This window comes from Oncorhynchus masou, chromosome 1, assembly GCF_036934945.1.
Source record: "Oncorhynchus masou masou isolate Uvic2021 chromosome 1, UVic_Omas_1.1, whole genome shotgun sequence".
Taxonomy (NCBI): Eukaryota; Metazoa; Chordata; class Actinopteri; order Salmoniformes; family Salmonidae; genus Oncorhynchus; species Oncorhynchus masou.
Window position 1 is genome coordinate 50122829 of NC_088212.1, and position 14482 is coordinate 50137310.

At 43.5% G+C, this 14482-nt stretch overlaps 1 protein-coding gene across 3 annotated transcripts in view; it reads right to left on the reverse strand.

Moving 5' to 3' along the window:
- Nucleotides 1-14482, reverse strand: part of cntrl (centriolin) — a 122731-nt gene that overhangs the window by 83411 nt on the left and 24838 nt on the right. For all 3 annotated transcript variants that reach the window (XM_064974032.1, XM_064974022.1, XM_064974042.1), the window contains 4 exons: nt 13535-13665; nt 13241-13382; nt 2165-2351; nt 1724-1917 (listed from right to left, as the gene is read on the reverse strand). In XM_064974032.1, the coding sequence (XP_064830104.1) occupies nt 1724-1917; nt 2165-2351; nt 13241-13382; nt 13535-13665 (654 nt within the window). The remainder of the gene's footprint in view (nt 1-1723; nt 1918-2164; nt 2352-13240; nt 13383-13534; nt 13666-14482) is intronic.

Consider the following 14482-nt stretch of genomic DNA (forward strand, 5'->3'; position numbering starts at 1 on the left):
AACCTTTGCCCCAGTCGGAGCAGGTTTTCATCAAGGATCTCTCTGCACTTTGCTCCGTTCATCTTTACCTCGATCCTGACTAGTCTCCCAGTCCCTGCCACTGAAAAACATCCCCACAGCATGATGCTGCCACCACCATGCTACACCGTAGAGATGTTGCCAGGTTAATTCCTGACATGACGCTTGGCATTCAGGCCAAAGATTTCAATCTTGGTTTCATCAGAGAATTTTGTTTCTCATGGTCAGGTGCCTTTTGGCAAACTTCAAGTGGGCTGCCATGTGCCTTTTACTGAGGAGTGGCTGCCGTCTGGCCACTCTACCATAAAGGCTTGATTGGTGGAGTGCTGCAGAGATGGTTGTTCTTCTGGAAGGTTCTTCCATCTCCACAGAGGAAGTCTGGAGCTCTGTCAGAGTGACCATCAGGTTCTTGGTCACCTCCCTGACCAAGACCCTTGTCCCCTGAATGCTCAGTTTGGCCACGTGGCCAGCTCTAGGAAGAGTCTTGTCGGTTCCAAACTTCTTCCATTTAAGAATGATGGCCACTGTGTTCTTGGGGACCTTCAATGCTGCAGATTTATTTTTGGGTACCCTTCCCCAGATCTGTGCCTCGACAAAATCCTGTCTCGGAGCTCTACGGACAATTCCTTCGACCTCATGTCTTGGTTTTTGCTCTGACATGCACTGTCAACTGTGGGACCTTATATAGACAGGTGTGTGCCTTTCCAAATAATGTCCAAACAATTGAATTTACCACAGGTGGACTTATGTAAATAAGGTATCTGTTTTTAATTTTTAATACATTTGCAAAAATTTCTAAAAACCTGTTTCCCTTTGTCATTATGGGGTATTGTATGTAAATTGATGAGGGGAAAAAAAATATTTAATACATTTTAGAATAAGGCTGTAATGAAACAAATTGGAAATGTGGAAATGTTTATGCTCTTAGTACTGTAGCCTACTCCCGATCATCATGTTGTACAGCGCCATGGTTTTGTTTTTCTTAAGACTACAATATTAATCTAATTAATTAAACTTTTCTTAAAATCAATCCCATATACTATGTTCTTAAAAAAATATATTTTAAATTCTCTAGTACAGCCAGTATTGAAAGCTATCAAATGCTTCTCAAGGATGCCCTTTGGTTGTCAAACTAGCACTAACTAGCATTAATGGTAACAATGGCTGACAATTAAATAACCTGCCATAGAATTCTGCAGCAGCCCGTAAGGTGTGCTGCAGTATTACACAACTTTTACAGGAAGAACCACTGTATATTAGTAACCCATCCTAGTTGTTGCATCTTTAGATTCACCAAGTTTCTACCTAAAATGTTCATCTCTGTCATATACTGCTCGCACCAGGTGCATTGTTTAGAACGGTGTTTTCCCGCTAATTTTCCCGTATTTGTTTGCAAATGTTTGAAAATTGTTTTATCGGATGCCTCATTACAGTAGCTGCTTGGCATGTTATGATGAATTGCCATAATCAAAATGCGATCTGTCATTCTGAGCCCCGTGGGTGGCTGCCCTATTGAGACACACCCAACGCATATCGGTCCGGTAAATTTCTCAAATGGCCGGTAAATTAAAATCTTACCAGTCACGTTGTCCGGCACCACATTTTCCTAACGGAAACCCTGGTGTGTGTGTGTGTGTGTGTGTGTGTGTCTCTTTCTCTCGGTCTGTGTTTGAGTGAGTGCATGCATGTTGAGATAAATGCCCACCAGCTCTGTCTTGGTGTCCAGCTCCTGCTCCTGCTGGGCCTGGCAGTGCTGTTGCTGCAGGCTCTTTAGCTGCAGTTGGTCAATGAGCTCCTCCTGCTGCTCAAGCTCCTCCACTGCAGCCACCTGCTCACTCTGCAGCCTCCCGATCTCTGCCACACGACACTCTAGGTCCTGCTCCAGACGCTCAATCTCCTCTGCAACCACAGCATGAAAATAGTTGCCATTTCCACTAACAGTACCAACTAGGAAACAACCTAAGTGTGGTACTGAGGTACTGTATATTCACTAGCAAACTAACAGAAGCAAACAGGCCAAAATGAAGAGGGACTTTAAGGTTTGCACTAATGAATACACACCAAGTATTTAAAATATACAAAGGCTCATCTAGTAATGAGACCCTTTCATAGTTTTAAGCAGGGATTGTGCAATACTGCAATGTACCCATTTGAAAGCGCTGGGGGGCCTGCTCTCTCTCTTCCTGGCTTATAGGCTGCCCGTCCAGTGTCTCAAGTGACCTCAGGTGGAAAACCAGGAAGAGACGGTAATGGGGGAGATTGGCTATAGGGTTCTCTGCCAAGGTCAACTCTGTTAGGTTTTTCAGAGGTTTTAGTCTGGACAGCTCATGCAGCTGCAGCAGCCCCGGGTATGAAGAGAAAGACAAAAAATATAATTTTATTGGTCACATACACATGGTTAGAAGATGTTAATGCGAGTAGTGAAATGCTTGTTCTTCTAGTTCCAACAGTGCAGTAATATATAACAATTCAACCAACAACTACCTAATACACACAAATCTAAAGTGGTGAATGAGAATATGTACATTGAAGTATATGGAAGAGCGATAGCCGAGCGGCATAGGCAAGGTGCAGTAGATTATATAAAATACAGTATATACATGTGATATGTGTAATGTAAGATATGTAAACAATATTAAAGTGGCATTATTTAAAGTGACTAGTGATCCATTTATTAAAGTGTCCAGTGATTGGGTCTCAATGAAGGCAGCAGCCTCTGAGTTAGTGATTGCTGTTTAGCAGTCTGATGGCCTTGAGATTGAGAAACAGCTTCTTTCTCTCGGTCCCAGCGTTGATGCACCTGTACTGACCTCACCTTCTGGATGATAGAGGTGTGAACAGGCAGGGGCTTGGGTGGCTGTTGTCTTTGATGAGCTTTTTGGCCTTCCTGTGACATCGGGTGCTGTAGGTGTCATGGAGGGCAGGTAGTTTGCCCCTGGTGATGCATTGGGCACACCGCACTACAATCTGGAGAGCCTTGCGGTTGAGTGCGGTGCAGTTGCCTTACCAGGCTGTGATACAGCCCGACAGGATGCTCTCGATTGTGCATCGGTAAAATTTTGTCAGGGTTTTGGGTGACAAGCCAAATTTCTTCAGCCTCCTGATGTTGAGGCGGCTCTGTTGCGCCTTCTTCACCACGCTGTCTGTGTGGGTGGACCATTCCAATTTGTCTGCTATGTGTACGCCCAGGAACTTCCACCTTCTCAACTGCTGACCCTCCGATATGGATGGGGGGGATGCTCCCTCTGCTGTTTCCTGAAGTCCACGAACATCTCCTTTATTTTCGTTGACGTTGAGTGAGGTTATTTTCCTGACACCACACTCCGAGTGCCCTCACCTCCTCCCTGTAGGCTGTCTTGTCTTTGTTGGTGATCAAGCCTACTACTGTTGTGTCATCAGCAAACTTGATGATTGAGTTGGAGGCGTGCATGGCCACGCAGTAGTGGGTGAACAGAGAGTACAGGAGAGGGCTGAGCACACACCCATGTGGGGTCAGCAAACTGGAGATGTTTCCAAAATTCACCACCTGGGGTTGGCCCATCAGAAAGTCCAGGACCCAGTTGCACAGGGAGGGGCTGAGACCCAGGGCCTCAGCTTGATGATGAGCTTTTAAAGAATATATATATTTTTTAATTTATTTCACCTTTATTTAACCAGGTAAGCAAGTTGAGAACAAGTTCTCATTTGCAACTGCAACCTGGCCAAGATAAAGCATAGCAGTTCGACACATATAACAACAGTTACACATGGAATGAACAAAACATACAGTCAATAATACAGTAGAAAAAAAGAAATGTCTATATACAGTTAGTGCAAATTAGGTCAAATAAGGGAGTTAAGGCAATAAATAGGCCATGGTGGCGAAGTAATTACAATATGGCAATTAAACACTGGAATGGTAGACGTGCAAAAGATGGATGTGCAAGTAGAGATACTGTGGTGCAAAAGGAGCAAAATAAATAAATACAGTATGGGGATGAGGTAGATAGATGGGCTGTATACAGATGGGCTATGAACATGTGCAGTGATCTGTGAGCTGCTCTGACAGCTGGTTCTTAAAGCAAGTGAGGGAGATGGGAATCTCCAGCTTCAGTGATTTTTGCAGTTCGTTCCAGTCAGTGGCAGCAAAGAACTGGAAGGAAAGGCGACCAAAGGAGGAATTGGCTTTGGGGGTGACCAGTGAGGTATACCTGCTGGAGCGCATGCTACGAGTGGGTGCTGCTATGGTGACCTGCAAGCTGAGATAAGGCAGGGCTTTACCTAGCAGAGACTTGTAGATAACCTGTAGCCAGTGGGTTTGGCGACAAGTATGAAGCGAGGGCCAGTCAACGAGAGCGTACAGGTCGCAGTGGTGAGTAGTGTATGGGGCTTTGGTGGCAAAACAGATGGCACTGTGATAGAATACTTCCAGTTTGCTGAGTATAGTGTTGGAGGCTATTTTATAGAATAATTTTGCACGCCCAATTTTTCAGTTTTTGATTTGTTAAAAAAGTTGGAAATATCCAATAAATGTCGTTCCACTTCATGATTGAGTCCCACTTGTTGTTGATTCTTCACAAGAAAATACAGTTTTATATCTTTATGTTTGAAGCCTGAAATGTGGCAAAGGGTCGCAAAGTTCAAGGGGGCCGAATACTTTCGCAAGGCACTGTAGGTCTGTAGCAGTTTGGGTCTAGAGTGTCTCCCCCTTTGAAGAGGGGAATGACCGCGCCAGCTTACCAATCTTTGGGAATCTCAGACGATACGAAAGAGAGGTTGAACAGGCTAGTAATAGGGGTTGCAACAACTTCGGTAGATAATTTTTAGAAAGAGAGGGTCCAGATTGTCTAGCCCGGCTGATTTGTAGGGGTCCAGATTTTGCAGCTCTTTCAGAACATCGTCTATCTGGATATAGGTGAAGGAGAAATGGTGGGGGCTTGGGCGGGTTGCTGTGGAGGGTGCCGGGGAGTTGACCGGGGTAGGGGTAGCTAGGTGGAAAGCATGGCCAGCCGTAGAAAAATGCTTATTGAAATTCTAAATTATAGTGGATTTGTCATTTGTAACAGTGTTTCCTAGCCTCAGAGCTGTGGGCAGCTGGGAGGAGGTGCTCTTATTCTCCATGGACTTTACAGTGTCCCAGAACCTTTTTGAGTTTGTACTGCAGATTGCAAATTTCCATTTAAAAAAGCTAGCCTTAGCTTTTCTAACTGCCTGTGTATATTGGTTCCTAACTTCCCTGAAAAGTTGCATATCACGGGGGCTATTCGATGCTAATGTAGAACGCCACAGGATGTTTTTGTGCTGGTCAAGGGCAGACAGGTCTGGAGTGAACCAAGGGCTATATCTATTCCTGGTACTACATTTTTTGAATGGGGCATGCCTATTAAAGATGGTGAGGAAGGCACTTTTAAAGAATAACCAGGCATCTTCTACTGTCGGGATGAGGTCAATGTCATTCCAGGATACCCAGGCCAGGTCGATTAAAAAGGCCCGCTCGCAGAAGTGTTTTATGGATTGTTTGACAGTGATGAGGGGTGGTCGTTTGCTCACAGACCCATTACGGATGCAGGCAATGAGGCAGTGATCGCTGAGATCTTGGTTGAAAACAGCAGAGGTGTATTTGTAGGGTGAGTTAGTTAGGATGATATCTATGAGGGTGCCCATGTGTACGGATTTGGGGTTATATCTGGTAGGTTCATTGATAATGTGTGTGAGATTGAGGGCATCAAGCTTAGATTGTAGGATGGCCGGGGTGTTAATCATGTCCCAGTTTAGGTCACCTAGCAGCACGAGCTCAGAAGATAGATGGGGGGCAATCAAATCACATATGGTGTCGAGGGCACAGCTGGGGGCAGAGGGTGGTCTATAGCAAGCGGCAACGGTGAGAGACTTGTTTCTGGAGAGGTTAATTTTTAGAAGTAGAAGCTCAAATTGTTTGGGTACAAACCTGGATAGTAAGACAGAACTCTGCAGGTTATCTTTGCAGTAAATTGCAACACCGCCCCCTTTGGCAGTTCTATCTTGTTGGAAAATGTTATAGTTCGGAATAGAAATTTCAAGGTTTTTGGTGGTCTTCCTAAGCCAGGATTCAGACACGGCTAGGACATCCGGATTGGTGGAGTGTGCTAGGGCAGTGAATAAAACAAACTTAGGGAGGAGACTTCTAATGTTAACATGCATGAAACCAAGGCTTTTACGGTTGCAGAAGTCAACAAATGAGAGAGCCTGGGGGATGGGAGTGGAGGTTGACACTGCAGGGCCTGAATTAACCTCTACATCACCAGAGGAACGGAGGAGGAGTAGGATAAGGGTACGGCTAAAGGCTAACAGAACTGGACGCCTAGTGCAGAGAGTAAAAGGAGCAGATTTCTGGGTACAGTAGAATATATTCAAGGCATAATGTACAGACAAAGGTATAGTAGGATGTGAATACAGTGGGGGTAAACCTGTGCATATAGTGATAATGAAAGAGATACTGTCTCTAGAAATAGCATTTAAACCAGGTGATGTCACTGCGTGTGTGGGAGGTGGAACTAAAGTGTTAGCCGAGGCATGTTGAGCAGTGCTAGAGGCTCTACAGTGAAATAAAACAATAGTTACAAACCAGAACAGCAATCGACACGGCATGGTGACGTTAGGGAAAGGCATGCGTAGCCGGGGGTTCATACAAGTCCAGTGTGTGGCTTCATGCAGCTAGCGGCACGGGGCTAGCAGGCTAACAGAAAGGCCTTAGAGGGATGACGCGATGGAGGAAAGTCTGTTGTGGCCCCCTCGTGCAGTTACATCCGCGGACGGATCAGCAGGACTCCGTGTGGTAAACCAGGCCAATTGGCAAAATATGTATAGTGGCCAAGGAAATATGTCCGAAGGGCCTCTTAAGCCTGCAGTCCAATAGATAGCTAGATAGCTAGCAGGCCACGGATTAGCGGCTGTGCGTTCAGGGGTTGTTAGCTGCTATAATTCCAGGTGGGGGGAAAAAAAAAATCGTAATATTTTTTTTTTAAATAAATAAAACATTTAAATAAAAAAGGTTCAGAGCTTGCGGTAGGAATCCGGAGATATGGAGGAGAAGAAGTCCATCTAGCTCTGGTTTGACTGGCGCAGTACAGACTGGCGAGAGTTGTCCAGGATAAAGGTAGCTGATGACCGCTAGCAAAGGATAGCTGACTGCTAGCTAGTGGCTTCGGAATGGATTCGATGGGCCTCGTAAACCAACAGCCCGTTGTGCTCCAGACAGCTAGCATTCAGGGGACGTTAGCTGTGAAGGTGAGAAGGTTCGGAGCTTGCGATAGGAATCCGGGGATATGGAGAGAAACGGTCCGGTATGCTCTGGTTAAATCGCATTGTACAAACTGGCGAGAGCTTTCCGAGCTAGGGGTTAGCTGATGACCGTTAGCTGGCTTGGAGGGTACTATGGTGTTGAATGCTGAGCTGTAGTCAATGAACAGCGTAGGTATTCCTTTTGTCCAGATGAGATAGGGCAGTGTGCAGTGAGATGGTGATTGCGTCATCCGTGGACCTGTTGGGGCAGTATGCAAACTGAAGTGGGTCTAGGGTGGTGGTGAAATGATCCTTGACTAGCATCTCAAAGCACTTCATGATGACAGAAGTGAGTGCTACGGGGCGGTATTCATTCAGTTCAGTTATCTTTGCCTTCTTGGGAACAGGAACAATGGTAGCCATCTTGAAGCACACGGGGACAACAGACAGGGATAGGGAGTGATTAAAACCTCTTGAAGCTAGGGGGCACTATTTTTATGTTTGGAAAAATAACGTTCCCAAAGTAAACAGCCTATTTCTCAGGACCAGATGCTAGAATATGCATATAATCTAAAGTTTCCAAAACTGTCAAACGTTTGTCTGTGAGTTAAACAGAACTGATATTGCAGGCTAAAACCTGAGGAAAATCCAATCAGGAAGTGCCCCTGTTTTTGAAACCTCTCTGTTGTTATGCATCCCTACTGCCCATGTAAAGGGATATCAACCATATTCCTTTTTCTATGGCTTCCCTAAGGTGTCAACAGCCTTTAGACATAGTTTCAGGCTTTTATTTTGAAGAATGAGCGTGAACGACCACATTGCGTAAGTGGATACGTGGGGGCTCTCAAAGTGAGTTGTGCGCAACAGAGAAAGGTGGCCATTGTTCCTCCCGGTCCTAGTGAAAAGCCAACTGTCCCGGTTGATATAATATCGAATAGATATTTGAAAAACACCCTGAGGATTGATTATAAAAAACATTTGACATTTTTCTGTGGACATTATGGATATAATTTGGAATTTGTGTCTGCATTGTCGTGACCGCTCTTTCCGGTGGATTCCTGGGCATAACGCACCAAACTAACGGAGGTATTTGGATATAAAAAATATCTTTATGGAACAAAAGGAACATTTGTTGTCTAACTGGGAGTCTCGTGAGTGAAAACATCCGAAGATCATCAAAGGTAAACTATTAATTTGATTGCTTTTCTGATTTTCGTGACCAAGTTACCTGATGTTAAGTGTACTTATTGTTTTGTCGAGTGATCGATAAACTTACACAAACGCTTGTATTCGCTTTCGCTGTAAAGCATAATTTCAAAATCTGAGACGACAGGTGGATTAACAAAAGGCTAAGCTGTGTTTTGCAATATTGCACTTGTGATTTCATGAATGAATATTTCTAGTAATATTATTTGACTGTGGCGTTATGCTATTCAGCGTTGCTGATGACAATTATACCGGATCCGTGATGGTGGTTCAGAGAGGTTAAATATGTCTGTAAACACACCAGCCAGCTGGTCTGCGCATGCTCTGAGGACGCGGCTAGGGATGCCGTCTGGGACAGCAGCCTTGCGAGGGTTAACATGTTTAAATGTTTTACTCACGTCAGCCACTGAGAAGGAGAGGGGTGGAGTGCAGTCTTTGTTAGCGAGCCGCGACGGTGGCACTGTATTATCCTCAAAGTGGGCAAAGGAGGTGTTTAGTTTGTCTGGAAGCGCGACGTCTGTATCCGTAACGTGGCTGTTTTTGTAATCCCCAATTTCCTGTAGACACTGCCACATACGTCTCGTGTCTGAGCCGTTGAATTGCGACTCCACCTTGTCCCTGTACCGGCATTTCAGTTGTTTGATTGCCTTGCGGAGGGAATAACTACACTGTTTATATTCAGCCATATTACCAGACCTCTATCCATGGTTAAATGCGGTGGATCGAGGTTTCAGTTTTTTGCGAATTCCACCATCCATCCACGGTTTCTAGTTAGGGTTGACTTCAATAGTCACAGCGAGTACGACATCTCCAATGCACTTATTTATAAACGCACTCACCGAGTCAGCGTATAGATCAATGTCGTTCTGAGAGGCTGACCGGAACATATTTCAGTCCGCGTGATCAAAATAATCTTGGAGTGTGGCTTCCGACTGGTCAGACCAGCAATGAATGGTTCTCGTCACTGGTACATCCTGTTTGAGTTTCTGCCTATAAGCCGGGATGAGCAAGATGGCGTCGTGGTCAGATTTGCTGAAGGGAGGGCGGGGGAGGGCTTTGTATGCAGCGCGGAAGTTAGAGCAGCAGTGGTCGAGAGTATTAGCCCTACGTGTTGTGCTATCAATATGCTTGTAAAAATTTAGGTAACATTGATCTCAAATTTGCTTTGTTAAAATCCCCAGCTACAATAAATGCAGCCTCCGTGTATATAGTTTCCAATTTACACACAGTCCAGTAAAGTTCCTTGAGGGCCGACTTGGTGTTTACTTGAGTTGGGGGGGGGGGGGGGGTACACAACTGTTACTATATCTGACGAGAATTCTCTTGGTAGGTGGAATGGCCTGCATTTGATAAGGAATTCTAGGTCAGGTGAGCAGAAGGACTGGAGTTTCTGTCTGTTGTTACGATCACACCATGAGCTGTTAATCATAAAGCATACACCCCCGCCATTCCTCTTCCCAGAGAGGTGTTCATCTCTGTCGGCACGTTGCATGGAGAAGCCTGGTGGCTGGACCGATTCCGACAACATATCAGAGAGAGCCATGTTTCTGTGAAACAGAATGTTACAATCTCTGAGGCAACCCTTATTTGAATTTCGTCTACCTTGTTGTCAAGAGACTGGACATTGGCGAGTAGTATACTCTGGAGCAGTGAGCGATGTGCTCGTTTACGAAGCCTGACCAGAAGACTGCTCTGCCCCTTCTGCGTCGTCGTTGTTTTCGGTCAGCGGCTGGGATTAGATCCATTGTCCTGGATGGTATTCCAAAGAGAGGATCTGCTTCGGGAAAGTCGTATTCCTGGTTGTAATGTTGGTAAGTTGACGTTGCTCTTACAGCAGGGAATAATTCTTTGATATATGTAATAAGACTTAAGATTTCCTGGGGTAACAATGTAAGAAACCATATATTAAAAAACTAAATATTGCATAGTTTCCTAAGAACGCAAAGCGAGGCGACCATCTCTGTCGGCGCCATCTCAAGAATGTATTGGCTGGTGCAATCAAATTTCCCCTTTAAGGATTAGTAAAGTACCATCTTAAAAAGGACCAATGAATCTCAATATCAAATTATTACTATGTAACAATTAAGTACCTGACTGCAATTGTCTTCAATTAAAATTGTCAAAAAGATACAAAAATAGTAGCTTCATAGCAAATAGCAATTTCTCAAGCAAGAAATTTGCTAGAACTGTTTTGGAGTGGTCTGAGCAGGGAGGGGAAAACTAACTGTTATTGGTAGACCTGTTTGGAACTCTTTCTATTTGGTCTATTAACTAAATGTACAACTTATTTGGCCTAATTGACCACTTGTTTGGCCTAAAATGTGTCTATTAACACATTTTGGACCAAAACTCCATCCCACCAAAACAGGATGAAATGTCAGGTCTTTAGAAACAACTAGGGCTGAGCGATTAACCAAAATGGCAGTTATTTCTCAGTTTTTAAACAACTAACTGACCAACGTCGGTTCAATTGTCTGAATTCCATTTCATGTTTGTTTTTTCTGTGAGCTCAATGTGCACATTGCGCTGCACTTTCTGTACAGATAAATCAGATCATGCCCGGACTGTGCAATGTAGTAGGGAGTTGTAATTTCCAACAGGCCAATGTTCTACATCACGTTTTCAGCGCTAATCTAACAACAATGACCATAATCTATTGCACGGCTTTGTAGGCCTCCTTGCTCGTACACGCCTTTTCAGTTCTGCCCACACATTTTCTATGGGATTGAGGTCAGTGCTTTGTGATGGCCACTTCAATACATTGACTTTGTTGTCCTCAAGCCATTTTGCCACAACTTTGGAAGTATGCTTGGGGTCATTGTTCATTTGGAAGACCCATTTGCAACCAAGCTTTAACTTCCTGACTGATGTCTTGAGATGTTGCTTCAATATATGCTTATCGTTTTCCTTCCTGATGAAGCTATCTATTTTGTGAAGTGCACCAGTCCCTCCAAAAGCAAAGCACCCCCACAACATGATGCTGCCACCCCTGTGCATCACAGTTGGGAAGGTGTTCCGTAGCTTGCAAGCATCCCCCTTTTTCCTCTAAACATAACAATGGTCATTATGGCCAAACAGTTCCATTTTTGTTTCTTCAGACCAGAGGACATTTCTCCAAAATGTACAATCTTTGTTCCCATGTGCAGTTGCAAACCGTAGTCTGGCTTTTTCTTGCGGTTTTGGAGCAGTGGCTTCTTCCTTGCTGAGCAGCATTTCAGGTTATATCGATATAGGACTTGTTTTACTGTGGATATAGATCATTTTGTACCTGTTTCTTCCAGCATCTTCACAAGGTCCTTTGCTGTTATTCTGGGATTGGTTTGCCTTTTTCGCACCAAAGTACGTTCATCTCTAGGAGACAAAACGTGTCTCCTTCCTGACGGCTACGTGGTCCAATGGTGTTTATACTTGCGTACTATTGTTTGTACAGATGAACGTGGTACCTTCAGGCGTTTGGAAATTGCTCCCAAGGATGAACCAGACGTTTGGAGGTCTACAATTCTTTTTCTGAGGTCTTGGCTGATTTCTATTGATTTTCCCATGATGTCAAGCAAAGTGGCACTGAGTTAGGCCTTGAAATATATCCACAGATACACCTCCAATTGACTCAAATGATGTCAATTAGCCTATCAAAAGCTTCTAAAGCCATAACATCATTTTCTGGAATCTTCCAAGCTGTTTAAAGGCACAGTCAACTTAGTGTATGTAAACTTCTGACCCCCTGGAATTGTGATACAGTGAATTATAAGTAAAAAATAATAATACTTGTGTCTCCAACATAAGTGTATGTAAAATTCCGACTTCAACTGTATGTACGTACGTACGTACGTACGTACGTACGCACAAACGCAATGCCTTCATTTTCTCCTATCACAATCATGAAACTCTTAACTGATTTAAAGTCGCCATTGGCTTAATGGTGAAATCCCTGAGCTCCTCTCTGGCAACTGTTCCAACAGTTCCTCTCCGGCAACTGAGTTAGGAAGGATGCATGTATATTTGTAGTGACTGAGTGAGTCTCATCTTTCCATAAAAGGGGTCATAATAGTTTGTAGGCCAAACCGTTCAGACGATTTTGTGAGAAGACAGATTTTCGGGATGACTCATTGTCTGACAAACACCACTCTAGCTCCGTTACCGCTCACCGCAGATGCGGTGGATTGAGACGCATCCAATGCAAAAAATATATCTCTAGCTTAAACTGACAAATTTTATGGGGATTTCTTTTACGTAGCCGATGATTTTAGGACCATGCAGACACCTGGGAGAGGGAGGGAAGGCTGTTTGTATGGCTGGCTGGCTTTATGGAGAGTGCATTGACGCAGCTACTGGAAACAGCGTAACTTTTTCTCAACACATTGCAGATGTGTAGTACATGCAGATGGCTGTAGTACATGGCTTTGGCTAAACTAGAGTTTTAATCATGGTTCTGAGCTAGTGCATAGCAGGCAGCTAATTATTGTATGTCATGTGTTTGTAGAATGTTACGTTCCCTATAGACTGAGGTGAATGAAGCTACAGCAACAAAGTAATCATTTCTGTTCTCCAAATTTCATTTAGAGTTTTTAAATTGTGTAGAAATGCAGTAAATTATCTTCAAATATTGTTTTTTTATCCTCTCACTCCATCACTTTGCCATTCTTTAAGTTTAGCTGAAATGACACCCCTGACATAAATAAATTATAAATCATAAACTAGCTACAATTGGAAAGATAGAAACAGGCTAAATGAAGTGCATATGTGGTGCAAGATGAAGGAGAAAAACAGAGATACTCACAGAAGAGATCTTGTTACGTTGAAGGTTTAAAGTCTGGAGTGATCTCAGTTTCTTAGCCAGCCATAGAGGCACATGTTCAATGTCATTGCTGGAAAGATTTAAAAGCTGAAGACTTGCCATGTGCTCTAGGCCCTCAATTTTACTGCAGAAAGAAACAATGTTTCTTAAAATGTTTTATTACAAAAAACAATATTACAATTAGCAATCATAATAAATGTTTGATACACGTAGTCTGTTTACCCAATGGCAGAGTACATCAATAAAAGGTGTTGTTTAAGTGTGCTGTGCTCTTACTGGATTATGTTGTTGGAGAGATGTAGTTCCCGCAAGTTGTGCAGCTTTTCAAGCTTCTCAATTTTTTCAATGACATTATGGCTGACGTTGAGGATCTGCAGGTGGTCACACTTCTCCAAATTCTCAATGAACTGAAACACAGGAGATATGCCACTGTATTACATCTGTATCTATGTCAGTGTTGGCTCCTCAGAGGAGGAACATTCTACTCAGTAAAAAAAAAAGATTAATATATTCACGTCACCAAATACCTGATTAAAAAAATGTTTTGCAATGGTCTACAATAATCTCAACAGCACCCACTAGGGACGCACCACGGTATAGCCAGAGGACAGCTATTTTCCAACCTCACCCCCTTCCATAGACCTACATGGTAATTATACCTTCCGGAAGACGTCCTCCAACCCATCAAAGCTTTTGCAGTATGAACTGACATGTCCATGAAAATCAAAGGATCAGAGATTGAGCCTAGTACTACGCATGTGTGATTTAGAAGCTTGGTGACATTGTCGGGTTGATTGAGATAGTTTGAAGAAACTAATTTGAATTAAATAATGTCCTAAAAACTACAGGAGACAGCGGAGGTAGATTATATATTGTTTTCTTGGTTTTAGATCTTCATTTTTGTGTCGATGTAGTGTCATTTTCTTCAATTTGTCCTGCAAAATTTAGTAGCAAGTAACTAGCTACCAGAGTGCAGTTTTCTCCGCCAGAATGGCAAGCTAACGCTAACGACAAATGGTGCCTTTTAATTTTATTGAAGAAGCCATTCATTGCCTACATCAGATTCCAGCTTCTGGGAAAAAGCTGTATCAATCATGTAATGGAGGAAGTTCTGGTTAAATTGTGCAACACAAGAAGGTAAGAAGAAGAAACAGTGATACTTCATTTTTGGGCATGTAAGAGTTGTTTTTAGGGGGCATGTTGATCGTCCTGCAACGAACCAAG